Raw genomic sequence first — 20406 nt, forward strand, 5'->3', positions numbered from 1 at the left:
CCTGTTCTTCAATTTTTCAAGTGTTTGTGTAGAATTGGTGATATTTCTCCCCCAAATGTTTGGTAGAATTCACCAGTGAAGCCATCTGGCTTCTAGTTGTTTTTTTCTTTTTAACTGCAATTTTAATTTCTTTATTAGATATAGGAATATTCAGATTATTATTATTTTTTTCCTTGAGAGAGCTTGGTAATTTATGTTTTTCAAGGAAATTGTCCTTTTTACCTATGTTTTCAAATTTATTGACATAAAGTTGTTCAAAATATTATTCTTTTAGCACCTGTAGATTCTGTCACCACTTATTTCTGATATTGGTAATTTATATGCAATTTTCCCTAATCAATTTGTTTAGAGGTTTATCAGTTTAGTTTCAAAATTTAGCTTTTAGTTTTCTCTTTTATTTTTTGCTTTTCTGTTTTAATGATTCGGCTTTAATCTTAATTATTTCTTGTCCCCTTCTTACTTTGGACCTAACTTTCTCTTCTTTATCTAATTTCTAAAAGTAGAAGCTGAGTCATTGATTTAATACTTTTTCTGATATAGGTGTTTAGTAATAAGTTTCTCTTGAAGTACTCTTCTCAATTACATCCCAAAATTTTTTATATGTTGTATTTTCATTTTCATTCAGTTCAAAAATGTATTCTAGTTTCCATTTTGATTTCTTATTTGATTAATGGCTTATTTATAAGTATATAACACCCCCACCCCAATTTTGAGGTATTTGCCAAGAATCATTATGCTATTGATTTCTAATTTAATTTCATTGTGATCAGAGAACATATCTAGTATGAATTGAATCCTTTTGAATTTACTGAATCTTGTTTTATGGTGTAATTCTCTTCTCTGGCCTTTATGCTATTTTTTCCATGCATTATGCTTGTGCATATAAACCTCACAGTACATTTTTATTATATGTAAGTAGTCAATAATCTTTAAAAGAGATTTAAATAGTAAGAAAAATAATCCTATATAATAAAAGCCTAATATGCAAATTGTCCCCTCTGGTGGTCGTTCAACTGGGAATTCGACTGGGAGACTGGGAGTTCAACCACTCGCTATGACATGTGCTGACCAACAGGGGGCGGCATGGCGGGTGTTGGCGACAAGGCGCTGGCAGCGGGTGGCAGTGGAGGCGCTGCCGGCCCTGATGGGCCTCGATGAGAGTGGGACCGCAGTGGGATGGTGGAGAAGGTGAGCGGGCGGTGCCAGGCCAAGGTGTGGTGCCAGGCGGGGCTGTGGGGCTGCGAGGCTGAGGGCGTGAGCTGGGGCTGTGAGCGTGGGGGTGGGAGCTGAGATCTGATCCCCACAGGCCACCCCGAGGGACTCCACCTGTGCACGAATTCATGCACTGGGTCCCTAGTGTTATATATTTACCCTGTAGTTATTTCCAGTGCTCTTCATTGTATAGATCCAGATCCCCTTCTGATATCATTTTCCTTCTGCTTGAAGTACCTTCTTTAACATTTCTCATAGTGAGGGTCTGCAGATGATAAAATCTACCAGTTGTATGTGGAAGCATTTTTACTTCATCCTCATTTAAAAATATTTTTGACAGATATTTCCTAGCTGGTTTGGTTCAGTGGATAGAGTGTCAGCCACAGACTGAAGGGTCCTGGGTTTAATCCAATTAAAAGCATGTGCTTCGGTTGCAGATTCGATCCCTGGCTTTGGTCCAGGCGTGTGCAGGAGGCATCCAATTGATGTGTCTCTCTCACATTGATGTTTCTCTGTCTCTGTCTCTCCCCCTCTCTTCCACTCTCTCTAAAAAAAAAAAAAAAAAAAAAAAAAAAAAAGAGTCACTGGAAAAATATCCTTGGGTGAGGATTAATAACAAATACATATTTTTGACAGCTATAGAACTATAGGTTGATAGGTTTTTCTTTCAGTACATTTAATACATGCTATTGTCTTCTTGTTTGTAATGTTTCTAATGAGAAATATGATGTTATCCTCAGTTTTGTTCCAATGTAATGTTTTTACTCTCTGGCTGTTTTTAAGGTTTTTTTTTTTTTTATCATTGGTTCTAAGCAATTTGATTATTATGTGTGTATGTTATGTGTTGTTGAGTTGGCCCCAACTCTTGGTGACCAGATGAATGAGTGATATCCTCAACAAAGCCGTGCCTATGGCTTCTTTTATGGAGTCAATCCATCTCATATTTGACTTCATGTTGTGATCATCTTTTCCTACTGCCTTTTAGATTATTATATACCTTGATGTAATGTTCTTCATGTTTCTTGTGTTTGGGTTCTATTGAGTTCCTAGAAGGCAGGTTTGTGGCTAAAAATGCTGTTAGGAGATTGACTTAGTGATGGGAGTTTATAGAGGTTTTCTTCAGATTGATTCAATGTTGTCAGTGGAGTAGGAAGCAAGGTTACTGGCTGAGACTGAATATAGAGGAAGAGATTTGGGGCATGAGAGAAGGTGTAAAGTTGTTATTTAGAAGGTTAGGAGAATCAATGGAGCAGGGAACTGTAATGCAGTCTTCAGGCATCTTTAAGGGCTTAACTAAAATTTTAATAACCATAAATATAAAGTCTGCTTGGTTAGTTGTTTTTTTCCTTCCAGTTTCAGCTGCAAGGGTGCAGATGTGACAGTAATTCAGAGTGGGCCAGGGAGTTGAGAATGTATGCAGGGAAATGATTATACTGATTGATCACTGGATATATCTACATTGAACTTCCTTAAACAGGGTGGAAGCTATTAGAAGGCAGTTTCTTGTTTTCTTTTATTTTTTGTTTTTGCATCTAGGTGTTGAATATGTATTTGCTGATCCATGTATGGGTGTGTGTTAGTAGTAGAAAACCAGGGGTTAAAGGAAGTTGTCTTTTGGAGCACATTAACTCTGTTTTTGATGACTGCTTTGTAAAGTCCTTCACATGGCCTACACAGCTCCGCCTGTTCTGGCTCCAGACGATTAGGGCAGGTACCTCATACCAAGCTCCCACTGTTCTCTGAACTCCAAATATACTGGACTTTCCCCCAACTCTTGCATTTGTCACACACATTTGCATATGTGGTTCCCTCTGCTTTTTAGCTTTCTGAGTAATTAAAATATTCCTATAAACTTAGTATTTATTTAGTATGCCTACTTCTTAGCACTTGTCACAGTTTCAATTTTACATTTGTGTAATTGATAGCTGTTTGCTACTATGCTGTAAGCTTCCTGTGAACAGGACCTTGCCTGTTTTTAGGCCCCGCTGAATTTAGCATAGTCTCTGGCACATTGGTAAGAAACATTTATAAATAAGTAGAGGTGAGCCCTAACCAGTTTTGCTCAGTGGATAGAGCGTCAGCCTGCAGACTGAAAGGTCCCAGGTTCGATTCCAGTCAAGGGCATGTACCTTGGTTGCGGGCACATCCACAGTAGGGGGTGTGCAGGAGGCAGCTGATCGATGTTTCTCTCTCATCAATGTTTCTAACTCTATCCCTCTCCCTTCCTATCTGTAAAAAATCAATACAATATATTTAAAAAAATAAGTAGAGGTGAAAGCAAGTAAGTGTGATATGTGAATCTTGAGGTGGAGGGCATCATCTTCCTTTTAGAGAAATTCAGAGAATTCACAAGAAACTTGCTAACGCTACATGCCAACCTCCAAAGCCTGGCCTGGAACCCCGTGGAGAGTATTTGGGAGGAAGGTAGGGCGCACGAGAACCTCTTAATCCCACAGTCCCCGTGGGAGGCGCCTGCGTACTGGCCTCCCCGGATATGCGCAGGGGAGCAGGGCGGGGCTTCCGTAGCCTAGGCAACAACCCGGAAGCGGCGGGCTGCGTTTACCTGTGGCGGGCCGGGCGGTTCTGGTGCCTGAAGTTTCTGGTCGTGGAGAGCAGCTGTCGGGAGCGGCCAGGCAGGTTGAGGTGACGGGGCGGAGTCCTGCAGGCGTCAGCCCCGCCGAGTCGTAGGGACCCGGCTACCAGGCGCCGTGGTGGCGCCTTTCTGTTGCCTGGGGAGGGGACCCCGGCGCCTGGGTGGAGGATCCTTACGACAGAAAGCGCTCCCGCGACTCTGCGTGTTTTGAGAGAGTTTGTGCGTTTCTGGGTGTGGGTCTGGGTGGGCTTGTGTCTAGCACGCGCCCTTCTAGAGCCCCCCCTGAGTGCGCCCGCGCACCGCCTTAATGCACCGAGCTAGAAACTGGGGGGGACCCTACTGTAGCTTTCTAGGAGCTTACAGTCTAGCAGGAGAGTTTACTGAAACTTGTGTTATGGTGTAATTCTCTTCTCTGGCCTTTATGCTATTTTCCCCCCATGCATTATGCTTGTGCATGTAAGCCCCACAGCCCAGCCCGGCGTGCGCGGGGACCCGGAGGATTGCTTAAGTCGATGGGATGGCCAGGAAGGGGTTAACCAGGAGGGGCCGCTTGAATGGGTTTTGGGGACCGAGTGGGCGTTAACCCCCTGGAGAAGGGAGTGAAAGTTTGAAGGGTGTTCCAAACCGGGCGTACCGAATGGGTAGAACTTCAGGGGAAAGCGAGAGCTTTGTTTTAGGATGTGTGGGAGGTTTGAGAGGAGAAAAAACGGGAAGGGTCAGCCTGGCCGCGCGGGGAGGAAGCGGCGGGGTGGGGGAGAGGATCTGGGTGCCGAGCTGAGTTGGATTCCTCTCTGCAGGGAGGGTTGGGGGAGGCGAGGCATTTGAGCTGTACTCTGGTCTTTGTCTGGGTAGTGTCCTTGAGGGGACAGTGTTTGGAAAGATGTCTTGTTTTCCTTTGATCAGTTTTCCACCAGCCAGGGTGGGTTGGCTAAATCTCATCATCATTCTCTTGGCTTAAAATCCTTCAGCGGCAGAAACCGGTTTGGCTCAGTGGATAGAGCGTCGGCCTGCAGACTCAGGGGTCCCAGGTTCGATTCAGGTCAAGGGCATGTACCTTGGTTGCGGGCACATCCCCAGTAGTGGGTGTGCAGGAGGCAGCTGATCGATGTTTCTAACTCTCTATTCCTCTCTCTTCCTCTCTGTAAAAAATCTATAAAATATATTTATAAAAAAAAATCCTTCAGCGGCTTCCTGGATGTCTTTAGGGAAAGTGTTTCAAGTTGCTGTGGCTCTCAAGTCCCTGCTCTGGTCTCTGCCTTTCTTTTCATTGTCTCTCTAGCCTTTCATCATGGAAAATCTTTGTTGGTAAAACTGAACTTCTCACACCCTTTGTAAATGCCCTGCTTCCCCAGCATGCTTTCTCCCTCTTCTAACTTTTATTCATACTTTAGCTCTCAGCTTAAAAACATTTTTTTGGGGAATTCGAGGGAAGAGGCAGGCTTTTCTTACTGCACAGAGTGAGGTATTTCCACGACACTGAATTTACTTGGTACAATTCTCTTTTATTACAATTAGTCATTTAATTGTGGTCTGAGAAACTCTTAAGCTCTGTGAGGGTGCAGACTACTCCAGTTTCTTGCAGTTTCTGTACCTGGCTCTTGCATGTGCTTTCAAAATATTTGTTGGAATAACATGTGGATGATGAAGTGAGTGAGCGAATTAGGGAAAGAAAGATCAATTAGGAGAAGTAACGAGAGTCCAGACAAAATAATTTCTAGTAGAGATGAGGAGGAGGGGACAAAGAAGGGAGGTATTTCAGGGAAAGAATAAATTCTGGTATCTGGTTGACTGTGAGACACGAAGAGAAGGTGATGCTAAGGCTTTAAACTGGAACAACTAGAAGGATGGTAATTCTGTAGGTTGAGCTGATTCAGCATTTACTGAGCAAGCCAATCAGATATCAAGAACTAGAGGTTAGCAGTGTGTGTGTGTTGTGGGGAGTAAGCTGTATTTGGACTCTGTTGTATCTGAGATATTTGGGAGATGTGTACAAAAGGCAGTTGGAAATGAACATTTGGTGTTTTGTGGAAAGGTGTGAATTCTTGATTTGTGGTTTATTTCATTTCACAGTGTGTGTGTGTGCCCAGTGTATTCATAACTGTGCTGAGGGGAGTGGGAGAGATCAGTGGGGGAAGATGTGAACTCCCCCTTGGTGTTCTAGAAACTCAGCTCCCTGGGAGCCAGCACCTCCTTAGACTGTTTATTATTGTATCTCCAGTGTCCTGCCAGTGCCTGGTATGTGGTAGACTCTCAAAAACAGTTACAGGATGAAGAGAGATGGTCTCCAGTGGGAAGACAAGAGCACTGAGATAGAACTGGGTGAAGATCTTTGATTATGTGGTATGTGAGGAGGGGCCAACAGAGCCTGCAAAGCAGGGGTCCTCAAACTTTTTAAACAGGGGGCCAGTTCACTGTCCCTCAGACCGCTGGAGGGCCGGACTATCGTTTAAAAAAAACTATGAACAAATTCCTGTGCACACTGCACATATCTTATTTTGAAGTAAAAAAACAAAACGGCAAAAACACCCGCATGTGGCCCGCGGGCCGTAGTTTGAGGACGCCTGCTGCAAAGAAATGGAGAAAAGAATTGGAGAGAAACCAGGAGAAAGTATTGTGGGAGTCAAGGGAGGGGCGTCTTCCAGGAGTGGGAGTCTGTAGAGCTGGAAAGTCCTGAGAAATAAGAAGAGAGCAGTGATTTTGGCAATTAGGAAGGGTCCAATATTTTCAGTAATTAGGAAGCTGTTGGTATTTTAGATTTTCTAGGCTGTACTAATTATTTGACTCAGCACCACAGAGTCTGTTCCTTGGTTGAGAAAAATGTGTCACCATTATTGTTGATGTTCAAGAGGACACTTTTCAGTGCAAAAATGGTCCCTGTGTTGCAAAAGTTTGAAGTGTAGCCCTAACCGGTTTGGCTCAGTGGATAGAGCGTCGGCCTGCGGACTCAAGGGTCCCACGTTTGATTCCGGTCAAGGGCATGTACCTTGGTTGTGGGCACATCCCCAGTAGGGAGTGTGCAGGAGGCAGCTGATCGATGTTTCTCTCTCATCGATGTTTCTAGCTCTCCCTCTCCCTTCCTCTCTATAAAAAAATAAATCCTACCTAATAATAGAGTAATATGCAAATTGACCGTACCTTCGCTAGGCCCACGATTGGCCATGAGGCGCTGGGGGGCGGGACTCGGGGTGGCCGGGGTGGCCGATTGGGCCGCTGGCGACGCGAGCTCAGCGTCTGCGCCATGGCTGTGCTGCGGCACAGAAGGGGCCTCTGGGGCAACGAGCCCACATCTCGCTGCCGACCATCAAAAGCGGGGAGCTGGGTGTCTGCTCTGGCACCAGCGGACAGACACCCAGCTCCCCCGCGATCGAAAGCGAAAGCGGGGGAGCTGGGTGTCTGTCCGCTCCAGCACCAGGCCAAAAGCCTCCGCCGGAGGCTTTTGAAAGGCCTGGTGCACCAGCGGACACCCAGCTCCCCCGCCATCGAAAGTGGGGAGCTGTGTGTCCGCTCCAGCACCAGTGGAACCCCAGCCATCAAAAGCGGGGAGCAGGCTGCCAGCAGTGTCCGCGGAGCGTGCTAGGCTTTGCGGGGCAGTGGATATGGCCTGGATGGCAGGTTAGGCCTAGGGGACCCTACACGTGCATGATTTAATCATGCACTGGGCCTCTAGTAAAATATATTAAAAAAAAAGTTTGAAGTGTAACTGGAGCTCAGTGAATAGAAGTGCTGACATGTGCCTCTCCTTCGTGAAGGTTAGTGAAAGGAAGTCCAGCGGGGAGGGGGGGGGGGTAGCTTGGTTACACCTTTGTGATTTTACCAGACAGAGGCTGGAATTTAGAGTTGGCCAGTATGTTAGTTTTCTATGCTGTATAACAAATGGCCACAAACTTAGTGGCTTACAACAGTATTCATTTATTATCTCACAACTTCTGTGGGTCAGGAGTTTGGACATGGTTTAACTGGAGTCTGTAGGGTCTCGAAGTTGTGATTAAAGCGTTGGTGGTCTGCATGCTCCTCTGGAGGCTCAGCTTGGGAAAAATCTGCTGCCAGGTTCACCTCACTCAGGTTGTTGGCAGAATTCATTTCCCTGTGGCTGTGTGACTGACGGTCTTGGCTCCTTAGTACCTTTCTGCTGGAGGCTGCCCACAGTTCTTCAAGTTTCCTGCTCCGGGCCATTTTCATAGGCAGTCACAGCACGGCAGTTTGCTTTTTCAAGGCCAGCAGGAAAGACCCTTTTGCTCTTTCTCCTAAGACAGAGTGTAATACAGGGGTTGCCAAAAGCAGGTTTACAGTAGTAAGTATGAGTTTATTCTGTATTATTATTTATTAATTATTGTATTCTTTTCCATACAAACAACTGTAAACCTACTTTTGCCCACCCCATATGAGGATTCCAATTTTTCCACATCCTTGCCAATGCTTGTTATTTCCATCTTTTTTATAACCATTCTACCAGGTGTGAGTTCTCATTTTCCTAATGACTAATTATGTTGGACATCTTTTCATGTGCATATTGACCATTTGTAATATCTCCTTTGGAGAAATGTCTATTCAAATTCCTTAGCCGTTTAAAAAATGAATTATTTGTTTTTATTGTTGAGTTTTAAGAGTTCTTTATATATTCTGAATACACGTTCCTTATGAGATTTATGATTTGCAAATATTTTCTTCCACTCTTTTACTTCCTTGATGATGTCCTTTGAAGCACAACAGTTTTTAATTTTGATATAGTCCAATTAATTTTTTTTTCTTGGTTGCTTAGTAGTGTCAAATCTTTATTTTTTAAATATATTTTATTGATTTTTTACAGAGAGGAAGGGAGAGGGATAGAGAGTTAGAAACATCAATGAGGCAGAAATATCAATCAGCTGCCTCCTACACATCCCCTACTGGGGATGTGCCCGCAACCAAGGTACATGCCCTTGACCAGAATCGAACCTGGGACCCTTCAGTCCACAGGCCGACGCTCTATCCACTGAGCCAAACCGGTCAGGGCAGTAGTGTCAAATCTAAGAAACTATTCCTTAATCTAAGATTCATGAAGATTTGAACTTACATTTTCTTCTAGGTGTTTTGTACTTTTACTAGTAGCTTTTACATTTAAGTCTGTGGTCCATTTTAAGTAATTTTTATATATGTTGTGAGGTATGGGTCCTACTTCATTTTTTTTTATGAAGATATCCAGTTGTTCCAGCACTGTTTACTGAAAAGATTGTTCTTTCCCCATTGAATTGTTTCTTGGGACCCTTGTTGAATATAAACTGATCATAAATATAAGGGTTTGTTTGGACTTCTGTTTCATTCTATATCATTTTAAATTGGTATTTATGGCTCTGGCACTTATTGTACCACCTTCATAGGTGGTTAACTCTCTGTCATTTAACTATTACTCTTATCTTTAAAATGAGTAATAAATACTTCATGGAATTATTGTGAGGATTAAAGGAGATAATATGTGGGAAGAGCTTAGAACAGTGCCTGGGTTGTAGAAGATACTCAATATGTGTTAGCTATTGCCATCATACCACCATCTCTGTTATAATGATCACCATGATCATATCATCACTAGCACCATCATAAAACTTAAGTGTTATTTTCTAAGTTGTATGTGGTTTATTTTCGGGGTTCAGGTGGAAAGTTCTATAATTATTTAGGTGTATAAAGAAGTTCTAGAATGGGAGTTGTGTTGCTTTTTAAAGTATATATATACATATACATATATATGTATGTATATATATATTATATATATATATTGCTAGTGTTCAGGGACTGTGAGTCTTTTTAAAATTTTATATAATGTTTAGTCCAGTGTCCTTAGTATTGCTTTCTTAAGAGCACTGAGCAAATGTTGGCCATTTCAAAATTCTAGTTTAGATTAATCACCCCCATTTAGTATTATGGAAATGGTGTCATAATTCATTTGTTCTCTAAAATTTTGCCACCTTTATTTATACTAAGCACATATGTATCTAATAGTGATTTGAGTATTAGAGTGCTTAAAAAAAGAACTCCCTCTCTCTTTTGCCCTCTTCCTCTTGCATTCATACTGTTAGCATGTGACTGACATTTTCTGTATTAATTATGAATTTATATAACTGGTGACAAACCTTATTACTACTGTTCTAGCACTCTGCTTTAGGTCATAATATCTGCATTCCTAGAGTTTTTTATTAAGCAAGTAGATATAAGCTATTGCTTTGAAATTCTTTTTATCATAGTTAACTATCACAGTTTTCTATTAATTGTGCAGTAAAAGGACCAAGTTTTTTGATAGTTTGTTCCTTTCATTATGCTTAAAATTTTCTTCCGATGTTTTAAAATTTATTTTCCTAGATCTGTTCCCCCTCCACCTCTTCTAGTGATGCTTAATTACTAGTTTCTCTTATATAATAAGAATTTGATATGATTATTACTCCTAGATGTCATTTGTTCGAGTGAACCGTTACAGCCCCCGGGGAGGAGGAAGGAAAACACTGAAAGTAAAGAAGAAGAAAACGGCAGTGAAGCAAGAATGGGATGTAAGTCTCGGTGGTGGGAGAAGCAATGGAATATTACTCTGGAGGAATAGGTGTGCTGACATGGCCCTAGTCACTCAGAATGGCACTCTGAATCGGGTGCAGCATGCAATAGGGTGGAATGTGTTTCTGGGCATGTTACATTCTAGGTCTTGGAGGGAAGAGCAGAATCCTTTGGGGAGTTTTTTTTTTTTTTTTTTTAGAATATAGGAGTTAAGGCTATATACCCTCTACTTCTTTTGAAGAACTGTAACCTTAAGGGGTTGGAGATTGTTTTTGTTTTTTTTAAATTGCCCCTACCTCTACTTTGAGAATTCACTGTTTTAAGGCTATTCTAGCTAACCTGTGTCACTGACGCCTGAATTTTGGGGGTAGTTTTTTTAGATTTCCCTGTATTAACCAGTGATGCTGTAATCTCATGAGTGGCATGTTTGGCTGAAAAAGTGGGTGATCCATGCTCTCTTACCCCTCAAATTGTTTGTTGCTCATCTCCAGAGGGGGTTCACTTGCATACAAAGCTTCTCTTAGGATAAAAAGATAAGTCTCAAGTACCTGGGGCATGATCCATGGCTTCTCTGCTGAATACTGCCTGGTATCACCAAGGGGATTTTTATCTTTTGCAGCCTGGGACTTGGGTTTGGACCATGAGACTTTAGGTGCCTTTGCTTCCTGTTGTGGAGAGTAAGTAGTCAGGGACTGGTTTGGAAATCAGGGATTCTTTTAGACTTGGAATCTTCTGGGTTGTGAACAGCCATTTTAGCCAGTTATCCTGGGCAAACTGGTGGACGTTGGAAGTGGGACAGAGGGATTTCTGTGTTTACATTGTTTTGTTGCCATCTGATTGGCTATAAAATATTTTTTATAAGGGTGTGATTCTAAGGTAATAAAACTGATGAAAAGGAAAAAAAAATACACACTTTAATATAAATATTGTCCCCTTCAGAGTAGTTACTTTGTGAAGTTCACTTTTTATTCTGATATGCTACTATTGTTGAAAACATAATTGAAACCCATCATGTGAAATTGCATCAGAACCTTTCTCATTTACTTTTTATTATCTCCAGTGCTGGAAAAATATGATTTTTGTAGGTAGACTGAACTTGAAAGTCATTTGGAGTGAATGTTAAATGAAGGAGGAGAGATAAACTGAATAATGCTGTTTTGATAAAAACAGATGTTTTTTGAAATGGCTTGTAAATTAGATTTAAAGGCAATTTTAAAAGAAAATTGTTTTAAGCTGCAGGAGTATTAATGAAATTACATTTTCTCCTACAAGTACTAATTACAAGCATATCACTTACTTATATGCCTTAATTCTATTATGATTATTAAAAAAATCCTCATGATCTTATAGTTGTATCTTGTACTTTTCTAAATCAATATGAAAGGAATAATAGTTTCAGCATAGAAAAACCTTGAGCTAAATATAAACTACAGCCGAAAATTTAAGTCTTTGAATACATCAACAGCTGTTTCACCAGACTTAGTTCTCTGTAGTTCTCTTAAGAGTAAAACTCGCCTGTGTCACAAGATGGCTGAAGGCATTGTGGAAAGGCCCAGAATGCAGGACTGCTCTTTACAGCTGTCTAGGCGGCACCGCACGATTTCACAGGGGTACTGTTTACATAGACGAGGGTGTTATTGTGCAAGTGTGGTCCCTGCCATGTTGGTTTTGTGCCTTTTTACTTAAGTGACTATTTTCACATTTTATGAAATTATACAAACTTTGTCTCTTATTATGATAGGTTCCATGCTTATGGTGTTTGCATGATCACAAATTGAACCTTTCTATAGTTAGTGATCACAGTTTATCTTTGAGGAATTTTTACAAGTGCCTCATTCCATGGAATACAATCTGGAAACTACAGCTTTAGCTTATACTTATTTGAATTATATACCACCCTGCTTTATTCATTGTTTTAATATAATGTATATCTGCTTGGTGAATGTAGTCCTTATTTTCTGTAAGATACTTAATTTTCTAAAAGACACCTAAAAGTAATCCATATTAATATTTAAATTGAGAATACTGGTTCCCGGAAAGAAAGGCTTTTTGTTTTGTTTTGTTTAAATATATTTCTTTATTGATTTCAGAGAGGAAGGGAGAAGGAGAGAGAGATAGAAACATCAGTGATGAGAGAGAGTCATTGATTGGCTGCCTCCTGTACGCCCCCTACTGGGGATCGAGCCCGCAACCCAGGCATGTGCCCTTGGCTGGAATCGAACCTGGGACCCTTCAGTCCGAAGGCTGATGTTCTATCCACTGAGCCAAGCCGGCTAGGGCAATACTAATATTTTATAGGAAACATTTTTTTCTTTAAATAAAATTTATCTTTTTTACAGAATACTGTGAATGATCTAACAGTTCATCGGGCAACTCCTGAAGATCTGGTAAGTTTAATATCAAAAGTTAATATTTGTTTAGTGTTTATTTGATATTTGGTTTCTAACCTTCAGAATAGGAGCCAGAGGTACTTCCCAGAAGTTGTTATATTTATCTTGCTTATGTCTATATAAAATCAAAAAGCATATCTTCTGGACTTCCTGATTTTAACTAAGAATATCAATTAGCATGTATTAGAATTTTCCTAGTTAGATTTCTCTAGTCTAGTATTGCCCTGTATACATCTATCATCTTTTCCTATCTATAGATATATCTTCAGCATTATTTGCGATTACTTCCCTGTACAAACATACTGGTCTAGTCAATGTAGTAATTTATTCCTTGAACAGGCCATTTATATTTCCATATTTGGGTCCCAATTCTATTTTCCTTACTTGGAACAGTTTCCCTATTTTCTTCTCTATCTGCCCAAATCTTCCTTTGTTACCTTATGCTAGTTCAAGTCTTATTTTTTTAAAGTTTCTACTATATATGTAGTTTTTAAAAAATAATTCATATACCATAAAATCCAGCCTCTTAAAGTGTACAGTTTATTGATTTTTTATTAGATTCACAGAGTTACGCAACCATCATTACTTCCTAATTATAGAACATTTTCATCACTCAACAAAATGAACTCTCTACCCATTAACAGTCATTTCCTATGCACTCCCCCAAACCTTCTCGATAAATCCTTGGCTTCAACTAATCTACTTTATGTCTCTATGGATTTGACTATTCTGGATATTTGGGTTGTTTCCACTTTTTGACCATTATGAATAATGCTGCTATGAACATTCATGTAAAGTTTTTGTGTGAAAATATGTTCTCAGTTCTCTTGGGTATATACCTGTGAGCAGAATTGCTGCATCTTATGATACCTGTATTACTTAACTTGCTGAGGAACTTCCAAACTGTCTTCCAAAGTGGTTGTAATTTATAGTCTCACTAGCATATATGAGGGTTCCAATTTCTTCACATCACTTGTCAACTTGTTATTGTCATCTTTTTGGTTTTCATTCTTCTAGTGGGTATGAAATGTAATCTCATTGTGGTTTTGGTTTGCATTTCCCTAACGACTAATGATGTTGAACAGTTGAATACCTTTTCATGTGCTTATTGGTCATGATTGGCCATGGTATCTTTGGAGTAATGTCTATTCCAATCTTTTAGTCATTTTACTTTTTCTGTTTTTATTTTTTCCATCACCATTATCTCCTCTATTCCCTCTTCTGCTTTAAATATTGAATTATTTGTGTTTTTAGTGTTGAGTTGTAAGAGTTTTTTTAATATATTCTGGATACAAGTTCCTTATGAGAGAAATGATTTCAAATATTTTTTTCCATTCTTTTGGTCGTCTTTTCACTTTCTTGATAATGTCCTTTGAAGCACAAAAGATTTTAATTTTGATTGAGTGCAATTTATCTAATTTTTCTTTTGTTACTTGTGCTTTCAGTGTCATATCTAAGAAACCATTATCTAGCCCAGAGTTCACAAAGATTTACTCTTATATTTTCTTCTTTTTTTCATTGTTTAAATTTTTTATTGAATTTATTGAGGTGACATTGGTTAATAACATTATATAGGTTTCAGGTGTACAGTTCTATAATATATCACCTGTCTATTGTATTGTGTGTTTACCACCCAAAGTCAAGTCTTCTTCCATCACCATTTATCTCCCCTTTCCCTTCTTCTGCCTTCCCCCACCCCTTTCCCTTTGGTAATCACCTATGTTTTCTTTTAAGATTTTTATAGTTTTGGCTCTTATGTTTAGGTGTTTGATCCATTTTTATTTAAATTTTGCATATAGTGTGAGGTAGAGGTCCAGCTTCATTCTTTTGCAAATGGATATCTAGTTTTCCCAGCACCATTTGTTAAAAAGACTATTTTATCCTCATTGAATTTTCTTAGCACCCTGGTTGAACATCAATTGTCCATAATATAAGGGCTTACTTTGGACTCTCAATTCTATTTCAGTGATCTATGTCTATCCTTATGCCAGTACCACACTCTCTTGATTTTTATAGCTTTGTGGTAAGTTTGAAGTCCTACTTTTTGAAGCTGCCCAACATTTGATAGTTCTTCTGAACTGTTATACTTACTACCTACATAAGGCATTGAGTATATCCTGTCTAATGTATATCATTGATCTTTGTATATACCCAATTTCCCTGGAAAGATTATTAGTGCTTTTTGAGGAGTAGAAAACATATCTTCCATATCTTTCTGGACCTACGAATCTTAATCCTGGTAGCTCATTAACTATTCATTGAGGATAATGCTCAATTGATTAAAATTTTTTAATTATGAAAAATTTCAAACTCATGTGAAAGTGCAGACAAAATTATAAAGAGCTCCTATATAATATTCACCCAGATATAATGTTAATAAAATTTTACATAATAGCTTCATTTATCATTTCCCTTTCTAACATTGCTGAAGCATTTTATTTTTTAAATCTTTATTGATGAGAATATTACAGATATTCCCCTTTTCTCCTACATTGGCCCCCTCCACCCGGTTTCCACCCTGCCCCAGGCCTTCACTATCCTATTATCTGTGTCCATAGGTAATGCATAAATGCATATAAGACCTTTGGTTAATCTCAGTCATTGTGTGTAATTGTACATACTGTATATGTACATACATATATAACTGAAAAGTTTAATAAAACAGTTCTTTATTATGTATGATATGTCTTGATATTTTTTATTCTGTATTGTATTTTATTTAAAATGTGTTGGTTTTGACCCACTAGTTGATTTTTACCACCATCAAATGAGTCCTAGCATGCAGTTTGAAAAGCACTAGTTTAGGAATTAGAAATTAATATACTTTCTATTTTGTCTTTTACCTAGAAGACTGTGAAAATTTTGGCTGTGAATATATATAAATATATTTATGTTGAATCAGAAAAAATGAAAAAAAGATGAAATATATTAGGTGGTCCTACCACTTAGATAGGCACCTTCTTTGTTCCAGAAACATTATTTTATATGCTTTTTTCTATATAGATACGCCGACATGAAATACACAAATCGAAGAATAGAGCATTAGTACACTGGGAACTCCAAGAAAAAGCTTTGAAGAGAAAATGGAAGAAGCAGAAACCGGAAATTTCTAATCTTGAGAAAAGGAGATTGTCTATCATGAAGGAGGTAATGCTAAACTGCAATATCTTAGAAAGAGAAGAAAGATAAATAGGTTTCTCTCTTTCCCCCCAAATTTGATTCACATTGGAGAGAGTAGTAATTACTGTGCCCTTACATGATGAGCTACATGTGAACTTTGAAGAAAGCAGCAGTGACAATTTCGTCTCTACAACTTAGACTCTCCAGTGGGAATCATATCTAGCAAATTATTAACTTCTCAGTCTAAATTTTCTCATCTTTAAAATGGGAATAACATTACTTGTCTGATTGTATTATTATGAGATTTCTACAGTGATCAGCACAGTCCTTGGCAAGTGATTAGTGCCTTATCCTACCTAATAAAAAGGTAATATGTAAATTACCATCACTCCGCTATGCCCACGATTGGGCCAGCGGGAGGCGCAGGGGGCGGGACTCAGGGTGGCTGGGGTAGCCGATTGGGCTGGCGGGACGCTGAGCTTGCGTCGCCGGTGGGACGCTGAGCTCATGTCGCCAGCGGCGGCGTGAGCTCAGCGTCTGCACCATGGCTGTGCCGCTGAACAGAAGGGGCCTCTGGGGCAGCGAGCTCACGTCCCGCCGCAGACCATCAAAAGCGGGGGAGCTGGGTGCCTGTCTGCTCCAGCACCAGGCCTTTCAGAAGCCTCCGCAGCGCCGGAGGCTTCTGAAAGGCCTGGTGCACCAGTGGACAGGCACCCAGCTCCACCGCGATCGAAAGTGAAAGTGTGTAGGGGTCCCTACACGTGCATGATTCAATCATGCACTGGGCCTCTAGTTATATATACTAGTAGCCCTGCACCTGAATCTGTGCGCCTGTAGCTCGCTGCTGCCCTCCAGTAGCTCTCCGCCCACTGCCCCACCCTCTTGTACCTCCCCCCACCCTCCCCTCATAGCTTGCTGCCCTGCCCCTTCCTGTAGCTCTCCACCGCCTGCTTGTAGCTGGCTGCCCCACCTTCCTGCTGATCTGTGATCCGGTGAAGCGTAACGACCATTTGCATATTACATCTTTATTATATAGGATAAGCTGCCATAATTCTTTTTCTCAATTTACATGCACTGCTATTAGATTACTTTGCAAAAATGTGTGCTTGTCCAACAGGTTAGTAAGCCACTTGTCTTTGCTTAATTTTTGCTAGATGTAAGGTGTTTGGATAAGGAATCAGATGTGTCAGAATAAACAATATGAGAAATAAGAAGAAACTATAGCAAAAAATCCGTCTTTTACTTGGGCTGAAATCATTGTGAAAAAAAATGTGCTCCCTTTGTAGTGTTTCTTGTTCGGTGTTGAAGCAGATGGCGCTTGGCTGTCTGGGTGATCTTTCACTGCAGCTTTAAGCCATACTCTTTTGAGGAGCTCAATAGGTTTCATAGTGAAATATAAAAGTCTTGGTTTTATAAGTCATCAGGAAGAATTATATCTCCCAAATAAATGTTCACATGAGTTTATTAAAAGAACACTAGATTAAGAGAGATGGGTTCTTTACAGATAAGTAACTTTTGGTGATCTTGGACAAGTCACGTGCATTTCAATGTGTGGTAATTCTTAGTGAGAGGCCTAAGAACACACATCTGGCCAGGCAAAAAGGCAGCCTCTTTGAGGTGACTCTGAGCTTTTGTTTCTCCTTCCTAGTTGCTCCTGCTCAGGTCCTGAATTTCCCTCCCTTCCTCCCTCCCTCCCTCCCTCCCTCCCCTCCTTCCTTTCCGATGTGGTCTGAGTAGGGGTTGAAAGAAGAATGGCGAGAGAGGATGAGTGAAGGTTTTCTGTCTTCTTTCTGTAGTGCCACATCCTCAGGCTCTCGTCTGCTGTTTCTCAACCCTGATTCATATTAGAAGCAGTCAGGGATGAGAACTTCCATTTAAAAAAGAACTATATCTGGACCCAGATGTATCTATACTCAGATGTTCTAAGTGGGTCTGGGATGTCCCTCGTAGGTATGTTTTAGACTGTTTCTATGTAGTTTTAATATGCTGTCAGGGTTGAGAACCCCTGCTGGTAGTGGGATTTAGGTATTATTCCTTGGAGGTTATTCCATGTTGGTACTGAGAATCCTATCTTTTCTTTTTCATGGCCAGCTAGTATACAGTTATACCACACTTTATTTACCCAGTACTTTATTGGTGGACATTTAGGTTGTTAGAGTATGTTAGAGTATGCTTATTTTAAGCTTCTGGAAAAACAAAAGATCCCAAAATAGAGTGATTTAAACAAACTCTGTTTCTCATTAAACTGTTCAGAGGAAAGTGGTAGTTAGGGGCCTCTGCCTGAATTTTACATGTTCTTCATTCTATGACTTCCGTCTCTGAGTGCAGAATGGTTGTCTCAGTTTCCTTCAGCTGTATCCCAGCCAGCAGGAAACAGGAAAGAGAGTGCGTGCTACTCCTTTTACATACAAGCCAGAAGTTCTGGCTTATATCCTACTAGAGGCCCCGTGCACGAATTCATGTACCAGTGGGGTCCCTCGGCCTGGCCTGTGGGATTGGGCCAAAACCGGCTCTTCGACATCCCCAAAGGGTCCCGGATTGTGAGAGGGTGCAAGCCAGGCCAAGGGACCACACCGTGATCGGGACCAGGGAGGGATGCGGGAGGTTGGCCAGGCGGGGAAGGACTGCAGGAAGACTCCAGGGCGTGTCCCGCCTGCTCAGTCCCGATTGGCCGGACCCCACCAGCAAGCTAACCTACCAGTTGGCGCGTCTGTCCTACTCATAGCAACTGGCCGACTGGTTGACTGTCTGCCCCCTGGTGGTCAGTGTACATCATAGCCAGCAGTTGAGTGGCCTTAGCATATCATTAGCATATTACCCTTTGATTGGTTGAACGGCAGACCGGATGACCAGACACTTAGCACATTAGGCTTTTATTATATAAATTCATCACATGACCATTCCCACCTGCAAGAATGGTTGGGAAATCTAGCTATGTACTTAGCTAAAACTTGGGAGTTCTGCTGTTAAAGGGAAAATGGAAAGAAAGGATATTAATAGGTAAGTAGGAGTGTCTACCACCTACAGATCATTTCTAGCCTTGCCCAGTATAAATAATTTAATGAATGTCCTTGAATATGTTTTGGGGTACATGTATATTTGTAGGATAAATTCTTAAAAGTGGAATTGCTGAGTCAAAAGATATGCTCATCTGTTATTTCAATGTTGTTAACTTTGTAACATCTGTGTATACTTGCATTTAGAGCTTAAATGGCTAATTTAGGGGTAGAAATTTAGTGCATGGGATAATATAATTTAAGTTGTAAATATTCTCAAATATTTCTAGAGTGGTATATTGGCTTTCAGTGTGTCCAATCCTTGTAACGCTCCTATGGGGTTGGGGAGGTGGTCATATTGTCACTGGATGACGAGCCTGGAGTGAGATTGCCTGAGGACAGCCGGTAGTGTGTGGGTTCTTGACTTTGTGCAGGAAAGATTTCACAACACAAGTCCAGGTGATTTGGAGAGTATGTTTATTAAAACTGGGGATAGGGAAAACAAAGGTAGGACTTGAGGCGGAAGAAGCAACAGGAGAGAGCCTAGGTGATGCTCTGCTTTGGGTCCTAGAAACGTTAGAGGAAACAAGTGAGCCACGGCGGGGCCACTGTTAGCTTACTGGAAAGTCAAAGGAAAAGGGGATCTCCGAGACAGATTCAGGGGGTAAGCCTGGGACTAGCTACTGCTGCCTGCTGCTCCCCTGATTGCAAGTCTTGTGGGGATTCTTAGAGTTTAGGAGAGAGGAAATAAAAAGTTCATGCCTGAGAACTGGCATGGGGGGCTCTAGGGAGAGCCTGTGCTGGTATCTGTTGTCTTGAGGATTTTATCTCTCTTTTGTGGGTGAGAATCTTAGGGGACAGTTTCAGCAGACTATTCATCAGCTTTTCAGGTATGTTTTTAATATGCTGATGCATCAAAATGAGCGTATAGGGGAGTTGGGGATTATTCTTTGGTCGGCTTCACTGTTTTACTTTTATCTTAGGTTTGTCTGGCTTTAATGGTTTTTTGTTATTTGTTTCCCTAACTTCATCCATCCTTGGATTTGACTGGCACGAATGGCATTAACTGGGTCTCAGTCCTCTATTTCCCTGACCAGGGTGATTTAAGCTATGTATTCTCTGGTTAGAGAGGAGAGGTATATACCATTTGTTCTCAAGTGCCCTTGGTTAAGGATGATAAGGTCTTACGATGCACTAGCTGCCTGCAAGGTGTTGAAATTGTTTGGCCTTGTTTAGTTATCTTGTCTCAGATTCCCCATTCCACTTGCTCAGGAATTTTCCTACCTTCTTACTATCCTGCCTTAATATCTTCATTGACACATCAAGAAACTAAGGTTAAATAGGTCAGGTTTTACTTAGTATCTTTTGACTGGGCCTAGGGTCCCAGTCTTCTGGCTCAAAAAGTGCTGTCTGTTTTATACCACTCCAAAGCTTACTCTTTGTGGAAAGAACAAATCCAGGACTGTATTTTTACCAACTGAGCTATATCAGGGGAATTAGGGGAAAAAGAAAGAATGTGACTTATATTAATTTTCTCTGTATCCTAAAATAGTAACTGAGATCATATTATATACTTGTG

The 20406-nt window shown here is 40.7% G+C and overlaps 1 protein-coding gene across 4 annotated transcripts in view; it reads left to right on the forward strand.

Annotated features, from left to right (window-relative positions):
• The first annotated feature begins 3741 nt into the window (after positions 1 to 3741).
• The window catches only part of SPICE1 (spindle and centriole associated protein 1), a 69178-nt gene continuing 52513 nt past the window's right edge, over positions 3742 to 20406 (forward strand). For 2 of the 4 annotated variants that reach the window (XM_079766550.1, XM_079766553.1), the window contains exons 1-4: positions 3742 to 3845; positions 10222 to 10320; positions 12661 to 12708; positions 15715 to 15858. In XM_079766550.1, coding sequence (XP_079622676.1) covers positions 10222 to 10320; positions 12661 to 12708; positions 15715 to 15858 — 291 coding nt within the window. In that variant the 5' untranslated portion in view covers positions 3742 to 3845. The other 2 variants (XM_079766552.1, XM_079766551.1) reach the window with 2 other exon arrangements.

The sequence above is a fragment of the Cnephaeus nilssonii genome (assembly GCF_951640355.1).
Source record: "Cnephaeus nilssonii genome assembly, chromosome: 3".
Lineage (NCBI taxonomy): Eukaryota > Metazoa > Chordata > Mammalia > Chiroptera > Vespertilionidae > Cnephaeus > Cnephaeus nilssonii.